The sequence below is a fragment of the Lygodium microphyllum genome, chromosome 5, assembly GCF_053477565.2.
Source record: "Lygodium microphyllum isolate KBCC chromosome 5, Lygodium_microphyllum_v1.1.10, whole genome shotgun sequence".
Lineage (NCBI taxonomy): Eukaryota > Viridiplantae > Streptophyta > Polypodiopsida > Schizaeales > Lygodiaceae > Lygodium > Lygodium microphyllum.
In genome coordinates, this window is record NC_141139.1 from 73,152,718 (window position 1) to 73,171,845 (window position 19,128).

General features: G+C 42.0%; 1 protein-coding gene across 3 annotated transcripts in view; it reads right to left on the bottom strand.

The window, feature by feature from the left end:
- The window catches only part of LOC148035980 (fanconi anemia group D2 protein), a 66,454-nt gene extending 50,867 nt beyond the window's left edge, over positions 1 to 15,587 (bottom strand). For 2 of the 3 annotated variants that reach the window (XM_087677973.1, XM_087677974.1), the window contains exons 1-5: positions 15,299 to 15,586; positions 14,559 to 15,021; positions 14,150 to 14,404; positions 13,836 to 14,048; positions 13,579 to 13,710 (exon numbers count right to left, since the gene is read on the bottom strand). In XM_087677973.1, the coding sequence (XP_087534099.1) occupies positions 13,579 to 13,710; positions 13,836 to 14,048; positions 14,150 to 14,404; positions 14,559 to 15,021; positions 15,299 to 15,504 (1,269 nt within the window). In that variant the 5' untranslated portion in view covers positions 15,505 to 15,586. Of the gene's footprint in view, positions 1 to 13,578; positions 13,711 to 13,835; positions 14,049 to 14,149; positions 14,405 to 14,558; positions 15,022 to 15,298 lie in introns of all 3 variants that reach the window. The other variant, XM_087677975.1, reaches the window with a different exon arrangement.
- Positions 15,588 to 19,128: the final 3,541 nt, after the last annotated feature.

A 19,128-nucleotide genomic window follows, 5' to 3' on the forward strand; every position in this document is an offset into this window, starting at 1 on the left:
GGTACTCCCATGGCATACAATCTATGTATCAGCTTGTCTCTCGGTACTATGTCAAAGGCTTTGCGGAAGTCCACAAAGTAGCAATAGGGCCGTCAACCATGGGCCCTTCCCTCCTCCATGATCACCCTAAGTGTGAGAATGTGATCCAATGTGGAGAAGCCTCTCCTTAAGCCAGCCTGTCCCTGTGCTCTAAGACCCCACCTCTCTGCCCACCTGCTTAACTCATGCTCAAGGATGGAAGCATATAACTTAGCCAATGTATGCCCAACCATGGTAGTCCCATAGTTACTAGGTATAGTAGGGTCCCCTGACTTGAGGATAGGCACAATAGTGTTCGTGCTCCAGCTTTCTGGTAGGCCTTCACACATGGCTCTGTTGAACATGTAAGCTAGAAATCCTACCACCAAATCTCTAGCATGGATCAAGTGCTTGGCTACTAGTCCGTCACAATCTTGTGATTTTCCTCTGCTAAGCTTGTCAATGGCCTCTCGGACCCTACTTTCTGTAAAGAAAGTAGTGGTCTTTGAACAAGGCTCAAGTGGGTTAGGAAGAGGTGGCTGACCCTCCACAGTATAGAGACTAGCTGCATACTCTTCCCATACAGCGGTGGACATAATAGGTGTGGTCGGGCAATGCTCTCTGAAAAGCCTCCAAGCCTCTCTAGAGTCCTGTCTCAAGAATAATTGATTTAGGTCTCGCTCCAGCTGGGCCAAGAATGCTATCTTCTTCCACCGTGTGAGGCGTCTGTGCCTGTCTGTGGGTAGTGGACCCCAATTCTATCTCTCTCTGTAGCTGTGCTCTGGTCTCACGGCACTCATCATCATACCAATTGTTCCGAGGTGTCCCCCCGATGAAGGCTCTCTGTGTGGGTCGTGAGTGTGGGAAGGCTACACCTACAGCAATGTGTAAGGCCTCACTGAACTGCTAAGTCAGCTCCTGTAATGGAACATCGAGCTCTGCATCATGTAACAATCTAAGGATCTCCGCCTCATAGGTATCCTCTGTCTCTCTGGAAAAGAGGTATCTCGAGTGTCGGTGAGCTACATGATGGGTTTGTGTGTCAATGAATTTGAGGTCGATGGTGAATGATAGGTAGACATAATCCGCTGCAACTCCGAGAAGGTGTGGGGATATTGAGGTCCTGGATGTGAGATATTAGCGTCGGTGAACATAGTCTACTGTGTTGGCACCGTATCGATGAGAATAACATGTGAAGGCGTCAGATAGGAGATATCTAACCAGGCCATTGAGAAGGTATCTCCCATATTCGGTGACTTCCCCCATATCCTGAGATGTCCTCTCCAACTATAGCTCTGACACATCCTGCTCCTGTAGCATCTCCTCAGATGCATCAAAGAAAGACACCTGATGGAAGGCTGTCCTCGCATTAAAGTCTCCTAGTAAGATAACCTCTCCCTCCTTCGAGAACTCCCAAATATCCTGCGGTGATTGCCCCTTGGGTGGGGCGTATCGAGACATCATAGGGGAAAAATAGCATATGGCAGCATACAAAGTGCATTCCTCACCGCGCACTCTCACCCACGTGTATCTAGCCTGCTCATCTCTACGGACTACCTGGATCATCTGCTGTAGCTCCTCCCTGATTAACACTGCCACTCCTCCCGACCCGCGATTACTGTGGTCTATGCGTGTCTCCTTCCTGCAAGTTGACTCCCACCTATAGCCTGTCACCCGTGGAAGTGTAGTATGTGGCCCCTGATGTGTCTCTGAGTAGAACACTATATCTCTCCCTCTGAATGTCTCCCTAAAAGCTCCCACATCCAATCGGAGGGCTCCATTATAGTTCCAGACTACCACTGCAAGGCTAGTCCCATACGTCTCACGCCATCATTTGTGGCGCCTCTCCATGACTACCACTCTCCCTCCTTAGTAGAAGGCAAGTTTGCCCTCCTCCTTGGCTGCCTTAATTTTTGGCATGCACTCCCTCATGTGGGCTAGTTGGATTGATATGAGATTGTAACCCAAAAACACACCGGTCCCCTTCAATGTACAGCGTTGGGCTAGGAAGTCTCTCCTAGCCTCCATGGTGGAGAAGCGGAGAATGAGTACACGCTCTTTTGAGTTCTCCCTTTCTGTGCTTTTCTTGCCCACTCTCCAAGCGGAGACATGCGTGTCTTTCTTAATATTCATTAACGTGTATAGCACCTTGGTGTCCTGGTCTACTTTTTAATGCATCTTCAACTCCGTCACCCAAACATGGAGTGCTCTCATTTTCCTTTTTTGTTCCTCCTCCAATGCGTCATTGATTATGGTTGTTGTAGGTGCGTGTGCTAGGTGTTTCTCCTTCTTTGCAATTTGAATCCATTGCTTTGCCTCCTCTACTTGCTATTGGGGTTTCTTGAGCATCTCTACCCAAGAAACAGCCTCCTTTGTCGTCTCCTTTTTTTGGAGTTGTTGTACTTCCTCTTTGATGCGGATGAGCTCCTCGGTCATGCTAGGTTGAATTACTCCTTCCTCTAGCTTGGGGCTAAGATGAATGCCAGTCAGTAGCTGCCTAAGTGATTGAATCTCCCCATCTTGGGCTTCTATCTTCAATTCCAGCTTTTTAATCTTATCGTTCAGCTGCCCGTTCTCTATGCTCAATCCGTTGTCATACTCCTTGACTTTGTTGATGGCATTGGTAATCATCTGCTCTATCTGGACTTTCTCCATTTTGGGAGCAAACTCCATCTTGTTGTGTTGGGCCTATGGGGAAGCTTGATTCAAAGTTCAGAATAGAGGGTAACCATTTCAGTATATGTGAGGAATAGTGACGCAACAGAGACTCGGGCTGGGGCACTGACGTGGTCTCCCGACAATGACGTGATTGGGCGTTCAGCCAAGTGATGTGGTGAGCTGACGAGGCAATGACGGCAGTGACAGGCGGCAGTGATCACGACCATGACGAGGCAGTGGCGGTGGTAATAGGCGGCATGCACAGTGATCGTCGATGGGACAGCGATGTGACGAGCGATAGTACGTCTAACGTGACGGGGGATGATGGCCGACAGTGACAGGGGATGATGGTCAATAGTGACAGGGACAGTGAGGGGGGGTGACGGGGCAATGAGAGAGAGAGAGATGAGGCACGCCGGCAGTGACGAGGGATGGCGAGAGACAAGGCAGGCCGGACGGGGCAATGACGGGGGATAACGAGGCAGTGACGGGGGCAGTGAGGGGGTAGTGATGACAGGGCGAGAGACGAGGGGCAAACTGGATGGGGCAGAGAGAGAGAGAGAGAGAGAGAGAGAGAGAGCTCATGGTATGATTTTTCTATTGTAAAGACATTCATGAGACTGCCAACTAGCATAGGAGACCCTGATGATGCAAGCGACATCATTTATGATGGCTACAAATACAAGCGACAACAATTAGGCATTTTCCTTGGCTGTTACAAGTACATGAGATTTTAAGATGTTTTAATCTTGTTGATAATATTTGATTAAGTTATTAATCAAATATGCAAGGTTGTTTAACAAGTGATGCACATGGCAGTTATTTTATAATAACAAGCCAAGGACCTCGAGGATGTAATAGGTATCAAAGGCAAAAGTTGTGATAAATTATGCCAATTGGACTTTGGTGGTCAATTTTGACCCTACGACAATTGTTTGGCCAATAAATATTAGTGATGACACTAGGAACAAGCATTATTTAATTATTTAATGTCAATCTAAAGGTCAACAAAGGTTGGAAACCACTCCATACTATAAATGGCCTAGCCAATTTAAATATGGATGGGCATATTTAATTTTGGGCAAGGTCAAAAGAGTTGAAATTAATTTTTTGGATTATTTAATTTTGAAAATTAATTAAATGGCTACATAATGCTGAAAAATGGATTTACAAGACTACCACATGGCAAAAATGCCCGTGCAAACTAAGAAAACGTTTTTGGGGCTAGGTCTCAACCATTCAATCAATTCACAACTTGGGAGAGAGAGAAAGGGAGCTGCTGATTCATTTTTTTATCAAAGAACAACAATTTGCTATGAAAGATGGCCATCTAAGGGCCTCAGCAAGCAAGGGACAGCAAGGAAACACCTTTCAAGGACTAGCAACAGCATTGCTATAATCAACTGTCAACATTTTGGAGGTGCCTAGCAATAGGTGACCGTGTTAAATGCGATCTAAAGAAGACAATAGGTGATCGTGTTAAATGCGATCTAAAGAAGACAACAAGTAAATTTGAGAATTTTAGCACAAAGAAAATCAAATTTCTCTCTCATCTTGGCTTTCTCTCACCTTCTCCAACCCCTTCTCAAGAGACCTCAATATTTCTCAGTCATTTTGAGTAGATCTCAACCAAATTAGGTGGTAGATAGTAAAGGGATCTCTACTGTAAACCCTAAATGTCTATAAAAATTAGGGTTTAGCAACCACCTTGGGACCCATGCCAACAAGAGAAGGCATTGTATATTGAAATCAGCACCTAAAATTGACAAGGATTTCATATGCCAAGCCATCCATTGTGAATTGAGGCAACATTTGGCCTGTTGGTGGTTCCATTTGTGCAAATCTTGAGTAAAAATCAAGCTACAATTGGCCCAAATTGCTTGCTGATTGTTAATAGAGTGGATCAACAAAGGAGACTGTGGAATCTCAACTTGTACTCAATCCATCAACAATTAAAGTTAAAGAAATACCGAAAGGAACGCCAATTTTAAAGCCAACTGGATATCTATTGTCCAAGATTGATAAGATAGTGTGTGCATTTCAATTTATATTCATTTATTAATTACTATAATCAAGTGCTTGATCAAGTTTTACCATCCTCTCCGAGGAGAGCTCATTTCACTGGCAATAGGCGACAGCAAATTGGATTGATTAGAACAAATAGCGATCAATTTCAACCATTTCTTGCATAAAAATCAAGAATTTCTCTCTTCTCTAGAATTCTCACACCTTCTCCAATCAATTCTCAAGAGATCTGAATATTTCTCAAACATTTGGAGCAGATCTCAACCATATAGAGTAGGCAGCAGAGAAATTTCTATTATAAACCCTAAATTTTTACAAAAATTAGGGTTTAGCAATCACCTTGAAACCTATGCCAATATGAGAAGGCATTGTACACTAAAATCCGCACCTACAATTTGTTATATTATCAAGGATTTCAAATGCCTTGCCATCCATTGTAAATTTGGGGCAACATTTGGTCAATTGGGGTCTGGTTAGATTGTGCAAGTCTTGGGTGAAAATCAAGGAGCAAATTGCCCAATTTGTTTGTTGATTGCTAAAACAGCAAAGGGCGTTTGGATTAGCCAAGGAGATTGTGGAATCTCGGCTTGTAATCAATCCATTAGCAATCGAAGTTAAAGAAATATCGAAAGGGGTGCCAGTTTTGAGGCCAACAGGATGTCCAATGTCCAAGATTATTAAGGTAAATTGTGTATTTCAATTTATGTTTATTTACTGATTGCTATGATTAAGTGCTTGATCAAGGAATTACCACCCTCTCCAAAAAGAAAGGTTGGTTTCACATACTAGCTCAAATTTAGCTTACTCAATCAATCTGCTCAATCAGTATTTCACTACACCTCGCATGTCACATTGGATTGCTACTTTACCCGTTTTGAGATATGTTCGGTGTACCTATGCTTAAGGCTTGACTTATGGTTTTGGTTTATATTTGCAGGGTTACACTGATTCAAATTGGTCAGGAGACCCCGACATCCAATGTTCCCATGATGGCCACCTCTTTACCTTGGGCATGGGTCCCATTTCTTGATCAAGCCGTTAACACAAGACAATGACGGCTTCCATGGCTGAGACTAAGTATCGAGCATTATTTGATGGTACCATTGAAGCCATCTACCTAAGAACTCTACTCACAAAGCTTCATTTTCCATGCAACTCTCACCATTGTCTATTGCGACAACCAAAATGCCATTGCCCTTATGGATAATCTAATCATCACACCACTGACGCGACATGTGGAAGTCCATTTTCACTTCACTAGAGAGCAAGTTGAGCTAGGCAATATACACCTAGAGTTTGTGCCATTATCCAACAACTATGCAGACATATTGACCAAAGAAGTCAATCGTTGTATATCCTACCCAAGATCGGATTGGGCACATCTTTTTGGCAATCAAACTTAACCTTTAAGCACACAAGTCATTCTTTAACAAATTGTTCAATGTCTCATCAAAGACTTGGCCAAAAGAAATATATTTCAAGTGCCTTGGTTGTGGCCAGAATACCACAATGAGCCATGTAAGGAGCCACATGATGTTCTTCCATTACTTTAGGCTTAAAATCTTTAGTAACACAACTTATTCTCCATCAAAAGAAATCCATCTTTGATAATAAAACCAACCTTCCTCCTCAGATAGGGTGGTAAAACCTCATCAAGCACTTAATAACTGAACATAACTAAAATACACACATTACCTTAGCAATCTTGAACATGTTAGCACATATGTCAGCTCATGTATGAGTCTGAGTTGCAAAGGCTTGGGCACATTATTTAGGTTATTTAGGCATTTTTTATTGCGTCATTTTATGGTAATATTGGGCATTTATTGTTGGCCGACCTGATAAATTTTATGGCATTATTTGTGCCTATTTATTCTGGGCTCCTTCTCAATGGGTCAGTTCACCACCTAGAATCCCCGTGGAGAGAGAAGCCGGAGCCGATGCCGGTGCCCACGCAGCCAATGACTCACTGTTGTATGCGACAATCTCATGTCTGATATATGGTTTCTATTTCCCGAACATTCATCTGAGTTCTTATCTGTATTGTGTTCTTTCTTTCCCTTTCTCTTTTGTCTTGTGTTTCAGCAGTTTATTACAGTTTATGTTTATGCTTCCATTGTTGCACCACTTCTGACATGGTATCAGATTTCATGATTTGTATTCCTGCTGTATTTTCTTGCTAATTCCAAGACTGTTTTCACCCTTGCTGATCAAGTGACTGTTGTTCCATGCAAGTTTTCACCCTTACTGATCAGGTGACTGTTGTTCCATGCAGGCGACCTGTTTTACCTGTGTTTTTTGCAAATTTGCCATCACCTACTGTCTACAACCCCTCTGCTACTTGCGTTTTCAGTTTTCAGGCTGCTGCAACAATTTTCCAGCCTGTTTGTGACAGTATTCAGCCTGCGTTTTGGTGTTCTCGACTCCTCCATGGAGAGGCGACTATATCTTCAAGCCGTTTTTTGCTGTTTTTGGCAGTTTTGGACTGATTTGTTGATTTTTTGCAGCTGCTTTTGTCTTCTTTTGGTCAGATTTTGGGTTATACTATATGTGAACTCTTGTTTTTTGTAGTCTGTGCTCGTGTTTTGGCTGTGTTCCCTCTCCAAATATCTTCTCTTCTCTCCTTTTCTAAATCCTCTACAAATGGCCCCTCTGTGCTCATCCACTGATGATACATTATATGGAGATTCAAGTGAGGCTTTTACAACTTCAGAGGGGTTTGAAGACGAAGAAGTCGAAGGCCCAATGTTACCACTGTGGCAAGAAGGGCCATTTATAGAAAGATTGCACAGAGTTAACAGATTCCAGGAAGAAAAAGGCGCAGAAGACGAAGCGGAATGCAGACTCCTCCAACAAGTCATCATCTATCTCAAATTCCAGCTCCGATCCTCCAGCCAAGGCGAAGTCCAAAAGACACAGAAAGGATCCTCTTCTTCGGATCATGGGAAGGGCTTGGTGGCCCCTTCCTCAGTTGCTTTCTAGTGGTGGTGATGCGGTCATCCCTCACGACTCTCCAGTGCCAGAGGGAGTATGAGAGGGTGGTGAGATGGGGCAACCGCGCCTCGTCTATATTTCTATACAAATACACAGGATCTAGAGAGAGACGTTCCTGACGCATCGACCGAAGTTTGGCAAGTAAATCCTGGAGCTAGGATTGACATCCAAGTTCATGATGGATTGGTTCTTTGACAAAGAGCAAGTGGCTTTCGTCTGGAGCTCACATGAGGGGACACTTTGGCGGTTTGGCCAAAGGAGGGGATCCATGGTCATTTATGTGTTGTGGCATTGGTAGCAGGATGGTCACGTGTGCTACATCAGCGGCATTGTTGACAGACATTGAGAGCCTACTATGATCTTCTCTATTTTTCGGAGCTAGTACGATCGACATCAACATCAGGTTCTCTCCGAGGCACCTTGGTGGTGGTTTGATCACCCACTGCTTGGGTATCCATGGTTCTACTTGGTGGTTCTATGTTGTATGGTTTATGATTCATTCTCATTGTACCATTGTATTGTATCAGATCACCCATGATCTAAGAGAGGGTGCTAGCAAATATGTCAACTCATGTGTGAGTCTAAGTTGCAGAGGCTTGGGCACATTATTTAGGTTATTTAGGCATTTTTTATTGTGTCATTTTATGGTCATATTGGGCATTTATTGCTGGCCGACCAGCATTAAATGCTGGTCGACCTAACATATTTTATGGCATTATTTGTGCCTATTTATTCTGGGCTCCTCCTCCTCAATTGGTTAGTTCACCACCTCGAGTTTCCGTGGAGAGAGGAGCTGGTGCTGGTGCCGGTGCCCGCGTAGCCAGTGACTCACTGTTGTCTGCAACAATCTCATGTGTGATATATGGATTCTATTTCCCAAGCATACATCTGAGTTCTCATCTGTATTGTGTTTTTTCTTTCCCTTTTTTTGTCTTGTGTTTCAGCAGTTTATTACGGCTTATGTTTACACTTCCATTGCTACATCACTTCTAACAAAACAATCGAACCTGGTTGGCCCCAAAAACCGACACCCCTTTCGGTTTTTTTTTAATCTTTAATTCCTAATGGACTGTGTACAAGTTGATATGGACAATCTCCTTTGCTGATCTCCAAAAGCCCCTTGTTGTACATACAATCAGCACAAGCAAGTTGGGCCAATTGCCCCTTAATTTTCACCCAAGAATTTACACAAATGGAACCACCAACTAGCCAAATGGTGTCCCAATTTACATTGGATAACCTAGCATCTGAAATTCCTATCAATTCCACGAATTTCAAGTACTGAGTTTAGTGTACGATGCCTATTTCTATTGATATGGGTCCCAAGGTGGTTGTCAAACCCTAATTTCTACAAAAATTAAGGATTTACAGTAAAAATCCTCTTGTTGTCCACCAAATTTGGCTAAGATCTATTGAGAATGGCTGAGAAATGCTAAGATCTCCTAAGAAAGCATTGGAGAAGGTGAGAGAAAGCCAAGATGAGAGAAAAATCTGATTTTTTTCACGAGAAAACCCTAAAATCTGCCTATTGCTTGCTCCAACCAGCATTTAATGCAATCACCTACTACCAAACACCTCCTAAATAATGTCACCTGATCAACAATATTGTTGCCAATCCCTGCGAGAGAATGCAACCCCCTAGCTTTCCCTTCTAGTTTAAGAGGGGACAAATTTCTTCTCTTGGTGACAGGATGGTTTTATAGTCTTTGCTTCAAATATTTGATATTTTGTACTCTTGTATTCTCATCCACACTATCAAGATGATGTGATTATAAAAGGGCGTTTAACAAGTAAACAATTCCCCTTGCGAGGGCACCGTCCAATGACACCGTTGCATAGCATTTTGCATGGGCATGCACCCTCTTGCATAACTCCAGTGCATTAGTATTATGTTCGTATAAACATGCATCTGTGTGCATTTATCTCTTTTTAGTCCTTTTGAGTGGTCAACTCCGGATCATGGTTATTGCGAAATGCATTTTGCTGACACTAAAAGTAAAACACTTGAAACGTTTCATTGAAATGCAAAACACCCTAAGTAAAATGGTTGACTAAAACATGATATTTAAATAGTAAAAAATAATAATAATTTTTATTATTCTTTTGAGGTTTTTGGGCACTCTATACATAGGATACACATCACTTATTGATATAAAAGGATTCGCATGTATAAAGAAAGCCATCTCATTTGTATTATTCAATCATTTCACTTGGCATTTTGCTTAGGACTTGCCCAAAGGTGAAATGCAGCATTTCAAGCGTGAAACATTTCGCGATTACCTTGCTTTGATCCACCATATTCATGGCATTGCATACGGTAGTCTCCTTTGCTTACTTACCTTGTCTAGCTTGTTGTAGACACATCTTTTTTACCTTTCCACATATCCACCATATTTGCTTCACCCACCCTTAGCCCTCCTTCGTCATAAACACCTAGTAATGGTAGGGTTAGCTTACTTGCTTTGTTAAGGTCTTGGGTCTGACTCTTTTGCTATCAGTCTCCTATCGACCATGACCCATATTTTCTAAACAAACACTTCCAAAGCTGACATGCACCATTTGTCCAATGCCCTAACTATTTTGGGATTGAACACCTTGGGGTAAAAATAAAAACAAACAAAATTTGGATTGGCCCTCCTTTCTCGCTCAATTTTTGGCTTGTGAGGGAGTGTTGAGCTAAAGTATACATTACATGCTAATTAGCCTCTTGAACAACCCCCAAAATGCTAATTTAATGTAAAAACCCTAAAATGGGGAGCGATTAGAGAGAATTAAAACAAAAAGAGGCTCTAGACTATTAAGGACCCATAACTTTCTATAAATAGGCATGCTACCCTCCATTCAGCCTCAATCTCACCTTTGCAAGTTTCAGGTGCCCTAGCTTCGTTGCCCACACCCTGTTCGTGGAGGACATCTCAATTAAGACTACCTGACATTGTCTCCATCCACTGGGCACCTGTTTCTAGCCTCCATTGTGCAGTTTCCATTGATTTTTAATGCATTTGCTGATCAACCAGATCGTCTATAGCTGGAGACTTGAATTGCTATGTTAATGATATGCTACTGTTGTACAAATTGCCATGTCATCATACCTACATTTTTGCTGCCATCAACCTACCCACGTCATCAAACCTATGTTTGGCACTTGTCAACCTGCCACATAATCATCAATGGCTGCATTTATTGGTTTTCTCTCTCCTTTGCCTATTAGACACTAATCTAACATCACTTTTGTTGCATTTACTGCTATCCAACATCTTGGAGGCTACCATGTTGCGACTCGGGATTTGTCAAGAGTACGACACATTCTCCAACTCATTACTCTGCATGAGTATTATATGCTCAATATTCATTCACTTTCTCAATCAATGTGTTCATTGTCTTTGAGTTACCCTAATCCAAACCATGTTCTTTGTTGAGTTAATGTTTTGTCATACACTTTTATTTCTACCTCTATGATAGGGTATTTCTTCACACCCCTCCCCTCCATCTTCCATTGAAGCATCATACCCTTCATATTCATAAGATGGAGCAAAACTAGGAATACTAAGCCTTTGGCCCCGACAACAAACAGTCACCAGAATCTACACAAATTGGTAAATCAAACTTGGAGAAAGGAGAAAAGAGAAGGATAGACTGAATTCAAAATATGCAGTGTACAAGGTGGACATCCTTATAAGTCTAGAAACCTTTGCATCTTAGGAAGGGTCGAAAGTATATAATGGAAATAGCAGAGACTGCTATAACAGCAGAAAGTTCTAAGAATCTGGGAACCATGTAGGAAACTAAGAATGTAGGACTGAAATGCAATCAATGGGTGTGGAAGTACAAAGACTGCATGCAATCTGAATAATGTGTGGGGTCTAGCAGCCTTTCTGAGCGCCTTTGCCTGGAAAAAATCCAACTAGCCAGCTTGCTGCGCTGGTCCAACATACTGCATCAACAGTCTGCGAGCACAAAAAACCCAATCGCCTATGCTACTGTGATGACTGTCTGCTTGACAACATTAGTGCATGCCACATCAGCTGCTATGTTATCAGTGCTGGTGCTCATCTCACAAGTCAGGTGAAGAGTAACTAGGGTCATCATTATGTGAAGCTGGCCATACAATTTACAACCAAAAGCAATGAAGCATTGGATAATATACATTGTACATATGATAGTACATTGCTAGATAAAGCAATAGTAGATTGTATAACTAAGATAATCAACCGCCAAGTAGAGTGATAGTGGATAAGAGTTCCACAAAGCTTACTACTAGTTGGAGAAAGATTCTTGTGCATCTTAAATGGACTCCTCAACAAACCCAACAAACAAATTCCTTGCATCTGGAAAGAAAGCATTCATCTGAGCAAAGTCTTTGCTAAACCATTGGTTGTGCAAGAGCCAAGGAGAACTTATTGCACCAAAAAAAAGGCATTACTTCCATACAAGATGTGATCAATAACCATGTTCATGTGCTTTCTGTAGAGGTTGCTTCTGCTAACCATGGCTTAGGCATGAATTAAGATCAAAGAGCTTTTGATGCCAGTTCAACTGATTCCTCCTCTAGATAATCAATACAAGTTGTCATCTTGGAGCTTATAGAAACTTTGCCAACTAGGTGAAAACATGTCATCCTAACATAGCCAAAAGTTTTGTCATTTCGCATTGGATAGGGTATGCCATTTCAATATTTTATTTCTGTAAATAAAAGGATAGTGGTTGATCAGGGCCTTTATATAGACAGCTGATTAAACAGAGCATTGTTTAGGATGTTGGCCTTTGTCTCTAACGATCATGACCACTAAACTGGTTAATCACTGTATCATCAAGAGCAGCCAATTCTCTGTGACATATCGGTGATGTCGTGGAGGAAAAAATCTTAGAGCAACATGGAAAAGCAAGCTTCCTCTCAAATCAAGAGTGTTCTTCTGGAGATGTCTAGCTGGTACATTGTCTATGGGCAATTTTATGGCCAAAGGAGGTATGGCAAGCTCAATTTGTGCAGGTCATCAGCCCTCTTGTACAATGGTTTCACATGCTCTCTAGGGTTGCCCTGCTGCTTGAAGCTTTGCTACGTAGACTCTCAGCTTGTTTACGAGCTTGCTATCGCTTTTGGAAGAAACTTTTGGATTTTTTGAATTGTTTCCTCTGCCTTGATACCCAACTTATATTTTTGCTTGGGTATAATGCTGAGGATTGTGTGCTATATGGAAATCTTGCAAATCGAATTGTTTTTGGAGATCCATTGACAAGTGTACCTTTTTCCAGAGATCTTTGCAGCAATCTTTGTTTGACTGTCTTCCTAGTCATGAGATAAACCAGCAACGGTATTTGGTCTTCTCCCAATGTTTTTGATACGCATAATGTTTATGCTGAACATAACACCAACTCTTGGAAAACCGCCATAAGTAGTTCAGCACTTCACCATTACCATAGCAATAAAAGCAAGTGGCACCTTGTCAGCGTTACCTCTACTCAAATGAACACCCATTGTATCAAAACACTTGTAAGAAGTAACAAAATGTCTGACCAGATCATGCAACGTATGAGAAAGATAGATATGCTAGCCCAGATAAATGCTCTTCCTAGGGTCATTTCACACACAAAAAGGGCCAAAGTGAGCAACCCAGGCTCAGTGTCACGATTGGCCCCAATTGCTCTCATCATTTCACTGTGTGCAAAATGCACTGCTGTTACATTATAAAGTAGATGAGAGGAAGATATGACAATTAATGCATACAGCAATCTAAAACACGTGCTAGAAGGTACAACACATATTGAAGTACCAAGAAAAAGGAAGTTGCTTGCTCTACAGACCCACTGGATCTCCAATTTTCTTCACTATTTCAGACTCTAGGAAATAATCAGAACCAGGATCTAATCAGTAACATTGAGTACCTCTTGCCTGTGATAGGTGTCGGTGAACTCTTCAAAAAGTAGTACATATGCATGCGACCCCAACTGTCTGGCAGAAGACTCTTTGCAAGCTAACAGATTATGAGTTGTGGATAGAAGAGGTTGAAAGTAGTCCTTTACCAATACAAAAACCCACCAAATATGATCCATTATGAGTAGCATAAATAGCAGGAATTAAAGAAAATTCTGGAAATAGTGACAAGAAACCACCAATATCAAAAAACTGGACGTTCACTGACTTGCAACAATTCTACTCTTCCTCGTATACTTTGATTAAGAAGGTGCTTTGAAAGCAATCCCTGAACGGCTTTTTTCTTTAGGATGGACCCTGCAGTCTTCCTGTGAGGCCCTCCATTTGCATAAATAACGAGCAGTAGCAGAAAGTCAATCACTTTATGCTCCTGCACTTGGTCAAGACCTTTAATTTCCTTCAAGAATGCTTCACACATAACCTGCAACATCAATGATAAAATAAGTACCTTGTCCTGAGAGTGTCACATAAACTTGATGCCTGATTAAGAAAAAGAACAGAGCTATCAAGTGAGCTTCCCACATTTTGAAACCGGAGGCCTGATTTGATTGCCTCAAGAACAAGGGATTCATGATCTGTCTTCACAGCTTTCCCCTTCAACTTCCTATCATGCTTCCCCTCCTTGACACCAACAACTGAAAACTGCAAGTTCTCACGGAACTGATGCACAATCCTCCTTGCATTGGATACATTTGCAGATTGTAATAAGAACCTAACCACAAGAGGCAGGTCTTCTGCATCAGCAGACCTTAGACTTGTGATTGCCAGGGACACAACCTGTACAAACCCAGTAAGCACACACTTATCTAGCTAGCACCTGCATATCCACAACGCTTGGTTGCAAGTCACCAGGGTATGCAGAGTATGCTAAAGAGTATCATAAGGTTTTCTTCGAAATAATGCAATGCTCTTCATTGAGCATTCAATGTACCTGGTCCAGAAGGCTTTCGTCTAGATTAAGGTTTGAAAATGCGTCTAGAACAGGAGCAACTAGCTGGAATTCCTCGTGTAACATCTGTTCTAGAGTAGTCACAACCGGCTGATGATTGTCATCAGACACGATTTCTGGAATCAATGTAATTATTTCCTTCTTCAATCCCATGGGACAGATGGATAGTACCTCCATCAATTTCCTTGTTACATTTTCACCATCAACTAGATAATCAAGCCACTTGAACTGACTTAATATTAGCCTCGGTATGCTTTCACGGACGCTAGGAAGTGTACCATTGGAGAACGTGTCAGTGTTGCCAAAATGTTCAGGAAGTTTCTCCAGAAACATGATCGCCACGTCAGTTTGAATGGTTGGTGTGGATAAGAAAAGTCGTGCAAGACTATCAGCTCCGGCATGGGCAACAGTATCTTGCATATTATCAATAGGAGAAGCAAACAGCCTGCATCATAGTTTCCATTCAATAACAATCTCTAAGCATTGTCAATGAGGAGGCAAAATTTTGAAATATGCAGCCAGCCAGGAATGAAGTGATTGAAACAGCACGTAAACACGCAGGAAAATACAGACAGAATGTGGAAGAGAGTCTGAAGATGCAGTCAGCATTATCTACATTTCTGGTAACTACGAAGCCTTTAGAGCTCCCGACGTTTCTCTGAAAATTGTGTTACAGAACAGCAATCTGGTCATTGCGCGGAGAATCACGGGGAAAACCTAACCTACGGAGGCTGGAACTGTCGGAAATGAAAGTCTGCAAGCCGGATATGAACGTGCGGAGGAGGGAAGGGTCCGCCTTAAGACGCTGCTCGAGCTTGTGCTGAAAGCGGGGGACGTCGCGAGCAGGCAGAATGACTCCATCGCGACAGAGAGTGCAACCGCATTCCGCCAGCAAAGCCAGGAAGGCCGACACAGGAGACTGCGACATGACGCACCCCTCCCAGACGCCTGCTGCTCCCACCTACTCGAAGGACATCGGACGTTCTTCCCGCCAAATACAGGTCGTAAGCAACAAAATTTACATCCAGAACACGCGCAGGTCAAAAGCAAGTCAACTAAATCAAAAAATTCAAAAGTAACTCATATCATAGGCAAGACTAAATCACTTTTATTACAAAATTCAAAAGTAACTAAAATTGCAAACCATATTTCAACAATCGTTTTGAGTTGATATGAGTGAGTAAGAATGTTGTGTGATAGTTGCATTTACAAACAAAGTAAGCATGTTGTGAAGTCATGCATGTTGTGGATTGCATGTTTTGTAGAATATGGAAGAATCTACATCATACTCACGATCCTTCAAAGTTAAGATCAAATATTTATATTATGGAAACTTGAATTCTAAGGATAAGTGTCTTACTTAGCATCTCCCACCCATTCCAAACAACACAAGAGCATTTGTACTTTTATTCAAATGTTGCAAGGCTAATTACATTAATAAGTTAGCTTGTACTCTCCATCCAAATGCACACGAGGGTTTTAAAAATAATAAAATGCATTGCATTAGAAAGTATTCATAGATTGAGACATTCTTACATATGCATCATTTGTATCCTAACAAGAGATTGAAAGAGACACCAAAAGCTTCAAGTGGTGATGAAATTTGAAGGTACTTAAGCAAGCTACATAAAGCCTTCCTTGGTCTCTCTATAACTACCCATCCAACTCCAGAAAACATTTGGGGACTGAATTTTTAAATCCTTCCAATACTTATTGGCATGTTTCTAGCTATTTTCAGTTTACACGATGATTTAGATTAGATTAGAGACATCACTCGTGACAGCTATACGACAATATGGTGTTCACTCAATTTAAGAGCAAATCCATGTTGGTTATATAGATTGCTCAATAGAAAATGTACATTGGCTTCATCTTTTTCTTCTCTTGCATTAAGAAGAGCGTAGTATTTGTAGCAATTGAGTAGCATGTGAAGGGGATGCAATGGCAAAGGAGAAGGAGAAGAGGAAGATGCGGGAGAAAAGAGCACACACAATGTAGGTGCTGTCAAGAATGATATGACAGTCTTATTGCACTTTCATATTATATATAAATAAAGAATGGGAAGTCTATGTACATGGGTAGGCCCAGTGGCCTTTTACCCCAACAACCTCCCACTAAAAGGCCAATGTGCCAGGGAGTGAAAAACAAAGGAAAAAGAAAAAAGAGAACAAGTGAGGGATCATGACATCTCACCCAACGCCCAATTGAAAAGTGAGCTATGCAATAAGCATCGGGAACCTCTGCAGAAGAGTGAAGCATCCGCAAGTCCATGACATCCAGGAGACAAGCGATCCCACAGCTCCATACAATGGAATAGTCCAAGAATGTTTCTCATGAAGCAAGCACAACTCATGAGTGCAAGGCTGTAATGCATAAGCATCAGAGTAGCACATAGCATCAGTGTGGCGCATAGGAGACAGCTGAGAGCACATAGACTCTCCAAAGTCAATCATAGAAGAAGGGCCAGCATCCTGGCCCATATGGGGTCTCAAGATTGTATGCAACCTCAGCGAAGCGGAAGACTGTAGCATCAACCATAAAGCACACTTAACGCACATCAAGAGGCTTGAGAGATGTCTGCGCCCCATAAAAGACAACATGATGGCTACGTATAACCTACTGGGCATCCAAATCCCATAACTTGTAAGCCTGAAAGTCACCATCTCCATAACCAAGGAGGATACATTTGTGTGATATGGGCATATATGGCATACATACAAATGCCTAACAGCCAAACATCCTCAAGTAATCATAGGAGGGTCTCATGCCACTCTATGCCTCGTGTGGTGTAATACCATCCAAAGTCAAACACATGGTCCTATTAAGAAAGTAGATTGCGTCATAAGGGCCTCAACCCAAAAGCCATAAGATACCCCAACTATGGTAAGCATAGAAGCAACCTTTGCCTGTAGAGTCAGACACATGCCATGAGCGATTCCATAATATCGTGGGCATAGGAAATCAATGCTAGACTGTTGACAACAGGACTGAAAGCTGGGAGAGATAACATGACTCTCATAATCCATATGCAAGCACCTAGGCTTGCAACCAACAAAATCCATAAACCTGTCAAGCATAACTGTGTCATCTTCAATCCGTACCAAGGGAAAAGCCCAAACACAATGGGTAGCATGATCCACGAAGGTCATAAAGTACGACGCTCCACTAAGTGACTAGGAAGGCATAGGTCCATATACTGCACAATGGACAAGATCTAGAGGATCATGCCTCTCACGATCACCATGAGCCAAAGGGGCTCTACAAGGACCATAAGAACAATCAGGGCAAGCATCAAGCTCTGCACGTGACATAGGAGGCAGCAATGATTCTGAATAAGACAAGATCTCCATCTCTCTGTGGTGCATATGGCCTAGGCGATAATGCCATAACAATGAATGTGGTATTTGGATAACTGCAACCATAGAATCTCCCACATGAGAGACATGCAATGGGTAATGAGAACCAACTCTAGAACCTCTGGCCAAAACCAAGCATCCATGATAGATCTTCCATGACCTATCATGAAGAGAAACAAAGTAACCTGCATCATGATGGATAGACATCAAGCTCTTACTAAGCATAGAAACATGTAACACATCATGGAGCACAAGAGAAGTCCCATCAAGCAAAGCTAGGTGTATGTCCCCTGTACCAACAATAGCATAAGTTTGTTCAAGTCCCAAATCAATACATCTGTCAACCTCCTTGTAAGAAGAGAACCATGCTCTATGAGGGGTAACATGGTAAGAGGCTAAAGAATCCAACAGCTAATCAAAGACATAGGCTTGATCATTGAGCAAGTAAGTTGTAGGGAAACTAAATGACAAGAGGACATGCTTAACTGCATCATCATGGATAATTGCATGTACCTCACCACTAGAAAGAGCGGTAACACCTGCTACATCGCTGACTCTCTACTTATGTCAAGTATCTCTGTTGCTCTCTAATTCGTCTAAAACATTTTATTTTTAACATGCCCAAGCTTTCCACAATGGAAGCATACAACATCTGTAACTGAAGAACTTATAGAAGACGACAAGGAATCCAAGTCATCATGAATAGGGCTATCCATACCATCCATGTAACTCAAGAAGTTGAGGGTTGTCGCAACAAAGGGAACCTGCTCATAAAGACAATCATCAACAAGTACATCAGTGGTAGAAGCATGTTGCAAAGGCTCATGAAACCTCAACGGACAGGAGGGCATAAAGGCATCAACCAAGGATGCAAAAGATCCCACATGAAGAAGAGTTGTAGCCAACTGCATGACATAACCAACCCCAATACAGTAAAGCATAAAACATATGTCATATGAGCATACGATCTTCAGCCATGAAATCAGCCCAGAACCATAATGGCAAACATGACTTTACAGTACATCAGACCACATAGTAGCATTCAAGTCAATGTAAGACCGGTAAGTGGCATAAGATCTTGCAATGGCCAAGCTCCAGGAGAAGCCCAAATACCTATACAACATCATCCATACTAGTGGCTCTGTAAGGTATACGATAGTAGACCATGTGCATAGATGGGTAAGCATACATAGCAT